The 12,901-nt window shown below is 40.8% G+C and overlaps 1 protein-coding gene across 30 annotated transcripts in view; it reads right to left on the bottom strand.

Moving 5' to 3' along the window:
- MEF2A (myocyte enhancer factor 2A) overlaps positions 1 to 12,901 on the bottom strand; it is a 144,734-nt gene that overhangs the window by 4,209 nt on the left and 127,624 nt on the right. For 17 of the 30 annotated variants that reach the window (XM_078375977.1, XM_054257197.2, XM_054257198.2 and 14 more), the window contains 3 exons: positions 8,801 to 8,824; positions 5,365 to 5,491; positions 1,475 to 1,601 (listed from right to left, as the gene is read on the bottom strand). In XM_078375977.1, the coding sequence (XP_078232103.1) occupies positions 1,475 to 1,601; positions 5,365 to 5,491; positions 8,801 to 8,824 (278 nt within the window). The remainder of the gene's footprint in view (positions 1 to 1,474; positions 1,602 to 5,364; positions 5,492 to 8,800; positions 8,825 to 12,901) is intronic. The other 13 variants (XM_078375980.1, XM_078375982.1, XM_078375979.1 and 10 more) reach the window with 1 other exon arrangement.

The raw sequence follows: 12,901 nt of genomic DNA on the forward strand, positions 1-12,901 counted from the left end.
TTGGCACAAAAGGAAATCCCATCTTCCCGGGAGGAAAGAAAACAGTACCACTAAGCCCTTATGTTACTTGCTTCTGTTACCCACCACGCTGGTACTTTCGCAGCTAAGTATACAAAATAATGTCTAATGCTGTGCAGGGACCAGAAAGGCAGACGAGCAGCATAGCAGCCTCATCTGCTCACTGTCTCTTCTTCCTCAGCATCTGTTCAGCATCTGTTCTGGTCCTGTGACAGGGCACAACATCTCTTTTATCATCACAACACCTCTAAGGTGCAAGTCATACCATCCTCACTCTCCAGATAAGGAGATGAGGAGCTTGCTCAGAGCAGCACCGGAGGGTGCAAACAGGCTGCTCCCCAGGCCTGGGCTCTGAGTCCCTTCCACTTGCTTTTCCAGGACTATTTTTAATGCATTCATTTAGGATGCTCAGGACAAGCCTGAGGGCCAAATCCTGTGTAGGCAAATTTCCCTGAGATACCCTGCTCTTTTTTCCATGACAGAATTCCTAAGTACTGATGATAATACTCATTGCAGAGTTACTTCAGAATGTATGAGGGGAAGGGCTGCTGAGCTGAGGCTCTCTGGGGACTTCCTGGGCAGTGGCTAGGGGCCTGGGGTATTCCTACTTCCCTGAGCAGAGGCAAGGCAGCCAGTCTTCATGGGGGTCAGCTGGTTCTGCTATGTTGTCCCCTCTCTTGGCACACTCTCCTCCACCTGCTCCATGGGTCTACTGTCATTCTGGTTCCATAAAAGCCCTGTTCTTTCTCGCTGATGCTCAGGGGTATCTGGCCTCATCTGGGCCCCACTGTAAATCCTCTTTGCTTACATCCTTACTCCCTTCCTGTAAGGAACAGAAGTTCTCTTTGTGAATGAGGTTTGGTGTGTGCCCTGGGCTGGGATCAATCACACAAATCCTATGGAGCGTGACTGATACATAAGATACCCAGCCCCCAGTTTTCCTTCCCTATGGCCCAGGGAGAAAGCAAAAGTTACAGCTTATCTTCCTATTCTCCTTGTCTACAGATACTCACCAAAGCAATAAATGGCAAGGGTGGCAAGGGGGCCTGAATGCCTACAGGCTGCCTTTCAAGCAGTGGAACCAGAGGCAGGGATGTGGAAGCAGGCATGCAGTAGGCGGCTTAACCACTGGTAAGTGGGTAGAAGGATGGTGCATGTATGTGGTGTCTGTGCCTTTGGGCCTCCTTAGATCCTGGTTGAGTCTCTCTACCTCAGAATGTCCCTATGGGAGAAGCCTTGCTCCCCAAATCCCTTCAAAGAATGCTTAGTTTGTCAGTATCCAAGCTACTATCTAGAGCCATGAAAAGAAAGTATTTTCTCCCAACACTTGTGCCTACCTGAAAAGGAATCACTGCAGGATTCTTCACACAAAACTCTACAGAGCAAAAGGCTGTAGCTATAGGAAAAGAGAGCGTGAAGGCTGGGAGTAAAGATGCAGGGAAAACTAGTTACTCACACCAGAGAGCTGAGGGCTGCTTGTCCTAGGTGGTGCTGCTGCCAGGCCGATACCTGTCCCAGTGACAGCATTCCTGGGGAGTTGAAGCCTTGCAGGGCTGACAGGTCAGCACTGGTCAGTGAATAATCTACGAAGGAAGACAAGATGGCTCTGCATGTGATGGAAGGTCCATACAGAATTATTATTTAGATAGCTACTGCAAAAGTTCCTACACTGAGGCCTGGCACGGTGGCTCACACCTGTAATCCCAGCACTTTGGGAGGCCAGGATGGGCAGATCACTTAAGGTCAGAAGTTCGACACCAGCACAGACAACATGGTAAAACCCCGTATCTACTAAAAATACAAAAATTAGTTGGGCATGGTGGCGCATGCCCATAGTCCCAGCTACTTGGGAGGAAGCTGAGGCTGCAGTGAGCCAAGATCGTACTGCTGCACTCCAGCCTGGGCAACAGACTCCCTCCCCAACAAAATAAAGAAGTTCCCACATTGAGAGAAGCCAAATACTTCACAACAACACAACATACATGTAGGTCTAAAATCCACAAAATCTTTTCTTAGGAGGTTTACAGGATCTAGCAATATTTAAGTTGTCTGGGATGATTTCAAGTAAGAGGCCATCATTAAAGAATGTTCTGTACAACTGTCACTTTACGCCTGCCATTACCCTTTGGAACAAAGGGAAACCAAAGTCAACCAGAGTGAGTTCAGATCAGCAAGTCTTAATGAAGTCAAGGGTGTGGGTACAGGGCACAGGAAAGACAGAATCCCTTCTCACGGGGTACCAAGCTTAGTGATATCATCACACAGTTAATTAACTGCATTTGTTTAAAGTACCTAGACTATCACAAACTCCTTGACTGCATGCAAAATAGTTTCAACTTCATGAAAAAACTTGGCGTCCTAGAGTATAACCCAGCTCCTATCATATGAATGCTTCAGTCATAACACTGGGACCAAGATTTAGGACGTTAGTTATCACTCACACGGGGAGTTATTTCAGTTCATCATTAACACTTGTCTTTTCCATTTGGTTCTAAAGAGAGGTGGCAAAACTCGTCTACTTTAATCTTCTTTCTCATGTCTCAAGAGAGGTGTTTAAAGAAGTTGGTCTTCCTAGTGAATTAACATTTTAAAAAAGGAACTGAGTTAAAGCAATATAGCTGGGTGCTCAGGGTTGTCCTGACTCTGCCCTTGTCATTCCATTCTATACACTCCCACGGGCTGGGGCAAGGGCCTGTCACAGCGATGCCTTCCCTAGTGCTCCCTCCAGCCCACTCTCTCTCAATCTCTAAGGCTTTTAAACGACCTACATGCCACGTCCATTTGGGTGCCTCCCGAAACGCTGCCAATCTGATATGGCCCAAAGTAGACTCACCTTTTCCTGCAAACCTGTTCCTCCTTAAGTACTCTGTCTCAGTACATGGCACCAACGTGCACCCAGCAGCTCGTGCAGAAGCCTATGGGTGTCAGCATTGCTACTTCCCTTCCCTGGCACTCCCATCATCAACTTCCAGGTCTGGGCAATGCTACCTGCTCACTCTCAAGCCTGCCCAAGTCTCACTATCTCTGCTGCCACCACTCTAGTCGATGCTATCAGCACCCACTGCTCGGACCACTACAACAGCCTCTGAGATGGCTTCTTGGCATTGCCTATGTGTTATTTTAAAAAGATCTCTTTGGCTGCAGTATATGTGGGGTAACCCATACACACTGCAGCCAAAGAGATCTTTTTAAAATAACACATATGATCACGGCACTCCTCTACTTAAAGCTTTTTTTATGGCTTCCCAATGGTCTCCAAACAGTTTCCAAAATCCTTGATATGGTCTACAAACCGTTACTTAACTCTCCAGTCTCAACTCTAACCACCCGCGCTCTATCTCCATTCCCTCAGCCCTGTTCCGCCTGTGAACTCCTAGCCTTTGCACAAGCACTCCCTTTCCCGAGAGCACTCTCCCTCCTCTGCCTGGCTGAGTCATCCTGTTCCTTCACGTCCAAGCTGAAATGTAGCCCTTGACACAACTGCAGCAGTTTTCCCTAGAGCTGTGTGTCTCGTGCCTTCCCTATAAGCTCCACTGCAGACTCTGCACTCCTGTATGTATATCCAGTACCTGGCACAGTGCTTGCCACACAGTAGGTGCTTGATAAATATCTGCTGAATATATGTGTCAGTAAGTCAAAAACAGCATGGTGAACTTAAAACAGAATGGTGTTATGAGAAAGAGAACAAAGATAAAGTGAGTAAAAAGGTGGCATGAGACTCACACTAAGTGACTGATGATTTTGAGAGCTGGCCTCCATTTTTATAGGTTTTGGAGATTCCTTTTATACTATTAAAAAATAAATTCCCAATTCAATGGCATTTCCAAAAATAGGTATAGTAAAATATCTAAGTATACTGAAAAACCTGTAATGAAATGCTCAGTAAACCATAATCTAAGAGTCAGTTCAAGCTCCCTCTTCTCAGCCAATATGCCTTTGAACATTATCGCTTTCCCCTACCTTCTCAGTTCTCAGAGTATAAATTCATAATCAACAATTCAGGACTTCCCCTCCAAGTTTACCCACTTAGGTATGCCCTGTGTCCTTATCTAGAATGAACTTGGGGAAAGATATGCCCCTATCGTAGTGTCTCTTATACAGCAGGTGATCAATGCATCGAAACCGATTCTACGAATGCACCATCCCTGGCTTTACTCTGGAACCTCGTTCTGTGCAAGACACAAATAACAGGCAACGATTCACAATCCCTAAGGTAGTCTGCAGTTGACAAATTTGGGTATGATTTTTCATATTAATTATTGGAAAAAGTAATGGATAACCTTTCACTGTTGTTTCTCTTTAAAAAGAACTACTTAGAATTAAAGTGGCAATCAAATGTTATCAATGCTCTGCCCCTCAGTTAGCTGCAGTCAGCAGTTGAAAAGTACTGTGGCAAAGCATTTACCCTGCAGGCTCAAATCAGCGAGCTTTACCACAGTCTTTTCATGGCACTTATGAGAATCATAAAAGAATGACTTCTCTGCATTGCAGTCTCTGAGTAATTGGCAACGCAGAATTTACTGCTTTCTTCCTCTGAAGCATCAGGCATTTGGCTCAGCCGATGAGAAAGTGAAACCACATGTGTTTTCTGCTCCTTCTTAGATTGGTGAATTTAAACTAAACCAGCTGCCCACAATTCTCCATACAGCCTGCTTGGCTAAAAGCACTGCTACAATCAGTGTAATATTCTTAAACTTTTCTATTACGATGCCAAATCAGAGTATTTTAAGACAAAATGCCTAAATAAACATAAATAAAGGAAAAGATCCTCTCAAAGAGAAAGTGACTGGCTCTGAGGAGAAACCAGAACAGTCCCTGTGTTGCCCCACAGGCGCAAATGACATGGATCAAGCTAGTGGTTACAGGGAGGAAAACAGCGTGCCAGACACAGCCAAACAGCGCCACCTCCTGAAGTCTCAGGTTCAAGGGATTCATGTCTTTCCCAAAGCAGTTAACACAGCATGGAGACAAACAACTTATTTTAAAAGCCTGGAAGAGTGTGTACTGTATAAAGAGACACTACACCGACAGCTCAACAGGCTCCTACACTCTTGGCCCGATGCATGCCACAACCTGGATATCATCTACACGGGCTTTTTTCAGGGGAAGTGAAAGTTCACACTGGAGAAGCACAAATAACTTACTCAACTCATCACACTATCAGTATGTTTTTTTGTAATTCTTTTCAAGGCTAGCACACGTTAAAAAATACATCCTAATTTAAATCTAAAAAACTGGAAATAGTTTATTTCAATAAACATACTTTAAAAAAAAAATCACAAAAGCACACGCTGATCACAAAACAGAGAGCAGAAAAACCCATGGACGGCACCAAAGCAGGCTCACCAGTGTTGTAGGCAGTCGGCATTGCTGAGTACACAAGTCCCTGCGGAGGCAAGCTTGGGGTTGTCACAGACACGACTGGGGTAGCAAGAGGTTGAGTGGCTTGAGAACTGCTTATCCTTTGGGTATTCTGTGAAGCAGCAAAAAAGAGAAAAAGTGTTCTTATGTGGTATTTATGTTGACTTAAAAATAACTTTCAATTTAAAAGTGACATTTTTCACAGTTTTGTATGAATGTCATTTTCTGAAGCAGTGATGTGAAAACTTCAAAAATACTAGAGGGAATAACTAATTTGAAGGGATATCTTTTTACATCAATTATTTCTCTTTTTAAAACAGTTTGCTAATGTCAGACACACCACGTTAAAATAGGAACTTATGTTATGGGCATTAACACTTCCATGCGTTAGCACAAAATGAAGACTTGAGGCCACTACAAACACTGTCATATCACCCTAAATGAAATACGTGTAGTTTTGAAATACCGATGCTGGCAAAGGCCATCTGTATACACAGGGTTGTAAGTCTATGTGAGTATAGGAATCAAAAGTACTTTTCTTTGCAGCATCTATGTGTTAACATGGTTTGACGTCATGGCTTATTGAGTGCAGCTTGTATTCTTATTTCTCTCCGATCTTGCAGTTGATCTATTTTTTTAACTACAGACTGTTTCACAGTCTCCTGGTGTTCTGCAAGAGAAGCTTTGAAACAAGACTGCTGACAGGGCTGTGAATGGAGCAAATTAAATGATTGCCAACTGGATGCATCTATGTAGTATCCTATCCATGTTGGGAATGGATAAAAAAATTCAACTATTAAATAATACAGTTAGTTTAAGACAGTCTTTGTCCTTAATGTGTAGGAGTATGACAGAACCAGTTTCTCACCATTCTGGCTTCAGGTAACAGTTTTCCAAAATCAAAGATCAGAGGAACACAACAGACTCTGTATCACTAGCACACAAGAAGACCACAGCACAACTCACATTTATGTTTATAAACTATCATGTTATGGCCTGATAACTGACATTCAGGAGTCTGAGCTGAATCAGTAAAGTATAATTCAGTGCCTTTGAGATTATGAACAGTTAGATGTGATTCCATTTTCTCTATCACACTTTCCAAAAGGGTCCATCAGACAAAGGTCTTTGGCTAGATCTAGACACTTAAAAACATTTGACGAGGATCCTGATCTGAGTTTATTTCTTTTTAATGTCTATTTTCTATCCTAGGTTAGAAGATATTAGAAAGATCATGTGGATGTGGATGTAGTGTCTGAGTTTCTGTCCCAGATTCACCATTTCCTAAGCATTGGGAAAATCATCTGACCTCTCTGAACCTCTTCATTGTCAAATAGAGAAGATACAGCAATCTTTGTCCTGGCTGGCTTGCACAGCTACTGTGAGAATCAAATGAGCTTATTATGTTAGAAGTGCTTTCATAACTGAAGTACTACATAAATGTAAGATAGTATCCTTAGATTACTGTCCCAAGAAAACCTCTGACCCCAAATTTCTACATAACTGGTGGGGGAAAAAATGATACATATTTTTATTCCTTCTAATCCACAGCCTATTTTACTGGAGCTTTCATGAAGTCAAGTTGTTCTAGCATTGCTCGGCTTCTAAAGGAATTTCTGTGGCTAACAGTACAGTCTTTAGTGCAGGCCCCAGGGCACCTGTCCTTCCGCACTTTGGATCAGAGTCATCCACGATCGTATTTTAGAGCTTAAGCTAATTTGAACAACTTTCTAAGTTCTAACAGAATGTGCTTCTGATTATATTTTGGTTCTGACCTATAAAGTTCTGCATTTTTAATTGATTACAGAGTCTCAAGTTTAAATTTTAAAGAATATAAATGGCTGTTTATAAGTTTTCAGATATGTATTTTAAAGTCAAGAAACAAATATATTTATCTTCGAGGTTCTGTAATTACAGCTGTACTTTGAGGAATGTGGAAAATCAATGTATGTCAACTAGGAATATATTTTAGTTTCAGTATCAAGTTTATAAATTTAATAGCTTTCTGAGATAGAGATCTGCTTTGGACTTAATTTCTTCTTTCATATTTGGTCTGGAACTTCAAAAGTCAAATCAGTAGGTCAAAGAATACAGTATGAGACAGTTCGTCTTGGACCCTACCTACTCCATGGCACCATCTTCATGGCAATCTCCTGGCATGTCTTCAAAGACAGGGTAACAATAAGACTTCAAATTCTGGTACTACTCATCTAAGCTCCTAATCTCAATGGCACTGAGTTCTGTAAGAGTAAGTGATTTTCAGAACCACTAGAGGGCAATATAGTGCTAGATAAATCATGGAAGCATTCATAACTCCTTAAACGGTGAGGTCTAACCTAAGGTGAATTATTTTAGCTTGAATTATAAACTCCCATTTACTAATCATTATGGTATCATTAAGTAAACTGTTTCTCCAAAAGACATTCATAATGTAATCCAAAACATTTACAGGTAACTAGAATATTTTAGTTGGCCAATACAAAACTACATCCAAAACTGAGTGGTCACAAAGCTAAAGAACAATCTCGTAGCCTAAGGAGGACAACCTTATTTGAAAAGAAAACAAAGTGTGCAAAACACACCAGCATGCACAAACACGGACTAACAGACCAACGGATGCCTTTCTCCCCCATGCATTCATGCACTTAACCCTTGTCCATGCTATATAAACAACATTTTCAAGTCTTTATTCCCCTTAAAGTACTTTAATTAGCAGCTGACTTTGCAATTATATGATGACTCCTGTGAGGTTTCAGTTTTAGTTCCTACAGGAAAAATAGATCAACTGCAGGTTGCTTTTAGTCAAGTTTATTTTCTAGAGGAAAAGCCAACAGAAAACGTTTGTTTTGGAAAAAGGGCAATAGTTGCTTTTAAGAACAGAGCATTTCTGAGAGTAAAGTAAATTTATATACATTCAATTACAGACATTCCTTTTAGTAAACAGGGAACCCCCTTGTGGTTCAGACTGTATCATGCAGGATGAAGTAATTCCAACTCTGAAAAAGGTGACCTCACCAAAAATGATGTAATCTTTTTGAAAGAAAAAGAAACAACACAACATCGTGTGTCACAATCTGAGGAACTTGGAGGGTGAAGTCATTTTCTAAAAATATTTCAATAATTTGGAGAGCTATATAAGGTATTTTGTATCTTTCCTTAAAAAAAATATTTAACAAGTATCCTATGCTCATGGACAGCTACTGTTTTTAAAGGCTCTAAATGGGTCAACACATACAATTATAAACAAAAAACTAGAGTCTGTAGTACCAGCAGATTGCTTTAGTATTCAAACTGTTTGAATAGTTTTTAGAAAGAAAAAAAATAGTATAACAAAGGGAACACTGGTTAGGTAAGAACATTTAAGAGAATTAGTACTTTCTACATCGTTTTCAACTTCCTTCAAGCAGAAACCCACACTCACCAACTCCAATTCCTCTTCCTCCGACTGTACTCAGCACATAAGAGGGATAAGAGAGTTACTAAGACTGTTGGTACTCACAAACAAAATATTTCTTTAGAAAAACATATTCAGACATTAGCAGTTGTCTGGAACTCTAAAGAGACGATTATATACATAACAGATAGAAATATAAATTACTTATTGTCTCTGTACTTGATTTTTCAAATTTTTGTAATTTTAATAGAAACGGGGTTTCTCCATGTTGGTCAGGCTGGTCTCAAACTCCCAACCTCAGGTGATCCACCCACCTCAGCCTCCCAACGTGCTAGGATTACAGGCATGAGCCACTGCGCCCGGCCCACTCTATCTAAATCATCCTATTACCACCCACCAGGTGATGTATGTTCATTTATCTCCTACTAAATGCTGCCTCTTGGCAGGCAAAAAACTGCTTTATTTCCCACAGGAACTAGCATGGTGCTATAAAACAACAAGAACACAAACATTTGTTCATAAATACAAGAGCTTTAAATACCAGTTTTATATATGTTTATCATTTGCAAATATAGTGTTCATGTGAATAAAATGACTTCAATAGAGAAAAACCACATATTTGAAGAAAATGAGACTGGAAGGGAAATGAATTCATAACCCATGTAAAGAAAAGCAATGAGGCCAGGTGCAGTGGCTCACACCTGTAATCCCAACACTTTGGGAGGCCACGGTGGGTGGATGAGGAGGTCAGGAGTTCAAGAGCAGCCTGGTCAAGATGGTGAAACCCCAAAAACTACAAAAATTAGCTGGGCGTGGTGGCAGGTGCCTGTAATCCCAGCTACTCGGGAGGCTGAGGCAGGAGAATCACTTGAACTTGGGAGGCACAGGTTTCAGTGAGCTGAGATCGTGCCACTGCACTCCAGCCTGGGTGACAGCATGAGACTCTGTTACAAAAGAAAACAAAACACTTTTGCTCCTTTTCTCCATAACATTTAGAAAATATTAATATGCTAGAAACAGCCTAATCAGTTTTCAGTTTTTCTTACTTTACTTTAATAAGTTAAGCTTCTCTGTCAATCTGTGAAAAGTGTCATCCTAAGTGCCATTGATACATGAAGCCCTAATCTGGAAGGAGGTTTCTTTGTAAATGGTGTAAATTAGGTGGGACCGATTACTTACTCTGAAAAACAATCACATGATCTATAACTGGTATCTCCAGTGTGGGCAAGATGTTATTTAACTGTTGTTATAGATATCTTTACATACCTCCAAACACAAGGTATTATACTGTCAAACAGTATAGCTGTGTATGTGTAAAACATACAGTTTTCACTGTATGTCATACTATATGTATATAGTATGTCACTGTATGACATACTATAGCTGTGTATGTCAAAATATTATACTGTCAAACACTATAGCTGTGTATGTGTAAAACATACAGTTTTCACTTTAACGCACAGGAGTAAGCATACACATAGTTCGTATGACACATTTTGAATTTTCCACGGAGATGCTTCATGCTCTCTTACACAACAATCAGATAGAACTTTACAATTGCTCAATGCTTAAATGTAGTTTGTCTTTAAATTGGCAGTTTACTAACAATTCTTATAAACATATTTCTGTGCCTTACATGGTATTTTCTGTAGTTTATTTCTGAAAGACAGTAGCAAGCATTTCATATCTAGTACCAGAAAGGTGAGCTACACGGCTAACCTCAATTCCATTTCTTCTTGGCTCCCTTTTGGGGTATATTTCTTTGTTATGCATGTGTATATGCATTTTAAATTTTTATTCTGAAATAATTTTAGACAGCATTTCAAAGAGAGCTCCCTCACATCTCACTCAGCTTACTGCAATGTTAACATCACAAGGAAATACAATGCAGTTGTCAAAACTAGCGAAAATAATACAGCGCCAATTAAAGCTTTGGACTTGACTTGGATTTCGCCAGTTTTTCAACTGCTGTCCTTTTTTCCTGACCCAGGATCAGATTCTGGATTCCACATGCCTGTAGCTGTCATGTCTCCTTAGTCTCCTCTGGTCTGTGACAGTTCCTCAGTCTTTCCTTTTCATGACCTTGAAATTTTTTGAAAAAAGTGCTTATCAGGTATCTTATAGAGTGTCTCTGAATTTGGGTCTGATTTTCATTCATAATCAGAGAGAGAAACATGGACTTTTGCAAGAATACCACAGGGAGACGTAGCCTTCTTAGCGTATCATACTGGAAGGCACATGTTGTCTTTATGTCCCATTACTGGTGATGTTAACCTTGATCCTCTGGTTAAGGCAGAGTTTTCCAGGATTCTCTAATTTCCAATTCTCTAATTTTTCCCTTTGTAGGAAACAAATATGTGGGAAGAGATATTTTGAGACTATGCAAATACGCTTTTTCACTTAAACTTTTTGCCCACTTACGTTAGCATTTATCCACTGACACTGCCTGCAACAATTACCATTGTATTGTGTTCTAATGGTGATTTACTATCTCTCATTCTTTCTACATTAGTTATTTTCCAAGGAAGAACTGTCCTTTTCCCCTTGTTTATTCAATCATTTATTTATACCAGTAATGGACTCAGTGTTTTTTATTCCCTGTGCTATAAATACTATAGTTATTCGTTATTCAAATTGTTCTAGTTTTGGCCATTGGAAACTCTTTTGCAAGGCCAGCTCCCATGACTTTTGATATGCACTTTCTCAACCTCTGACAACTTTGGCTCATCCCATTTCCCTGCCCCAGATCTACAGCAAACCATTTTTTCCAAGCAGCCCTGGTTCCTTAGATTAGAAAATGGTATTCAGAAACTAAAATCTGAGCACCAGGTATGTTCAGCCTACTGTGTGCTGTTGTCTCACAGACCTCTCAGCAAACAGAGCTAGGAAACATATGAGGTATACTAGTCCATATGTACACACATCTGTACCTTTTTTGTGTGTGTGACAGGGTCTCGCTATGTTACCCAGGCTGAAGTGCAGTGGTACAATCATGGGCCACTGCAGTCTCGACTTCCTGGGCTCAAGCAATCCTCTCACCTCAGCCTCCCAAGTAGCTGGGACTACAGGCACATGCTATCACGCCTGGCTAAGTTTTGTATTTTTAGTAGAGACAGGGTTTCCCAATGTTGGCCAGGCTGGTCTCAAAGTCCTGAGCTCAGCATCAGCCGGCTTCAGCCTCCCAAGAGACAGGGTTTCCCAATGTTGGCCAAGCTGGTCTTGAACTCCTGAGCTCAACATCCACCCACCTCAGCCTCCCAAAGTGCTGGGATTATAGGCCTAAGCCACCATGCCCACCCAGATGTATATATATTTCTGTATCCATCTACGTGTCTGTGTGTATTAAAACTCATACTGAATCCTTCAACTTAACCCTAAAACATAAGGCTCATTCTAGACCCCCAACCCCACACCTCCTTGGTTATGTGCAATTTTCTCCTCCAACCATGAGAAACCTGGCTCCCTTTATGTACAATGTCCACGTATTCGTTAATATATTTTATTTATATGTTCAACCCTTTGTGTGTTCGTGTATGTGAGCGATGAATTTACCATCTAGAGTACAGTGATTAGCTACAATTTTGTTGGTCTCTAACCTTACAGTATCCAGTCAAAACAGTTTCCAAATTTACTCAGACCAGGCCCTTTCTTCCTTAGCCCTTCAATGTCATCATGCTACTCATCCGTCATGAAGTTATATTCATGTGTGACAATATGCATTCCATCTTGGGCTCCCCTGGAATTATTTTTTAATAGATTGCATTTAGGAAAAGAAATCACTCTTTGGATATACTTTTTCATGAGTTTCAAGGAACAGTACCTTTCACAGATGCATCTAACAAGACAGCATCACACAGATTAGTTCATCACCTCGGAAACTCCCTCATACTATCCCTTCATAGTCAACCCTGTCTCAAAGTCCTGAGCTCTGGCAGTGAGTTTTGCATTTTCCAGAATGAAATACAGATGGAATCATACACTACTGTAGAGTTTTAGATCTGGCTTCTTTTATTTAGCAAAATTCACTTAGGATTCATCTATATTGCTCTGTGAATAAACAGTTTATTGCTGAGTAGCATTTCTTTGTATGGGTGTACAGTGTTTATCCATTCATCTGTTAAAGGACAC

Source organism: Callithrix jacchus, chromosome 6 (assembly GCF_049354715.1).
Source record: "Callithrix jacchus isolate 240 chromosome 6, calJac240_pri, whole genome shotgun sequence".
Classification (NCBI taxonomy): domain Eukaryota; kingdom Metazoa; phylum Chordata; class Mammalia; order Primates; family Cebidae; genus Callithrix; species Callithrix jacchus.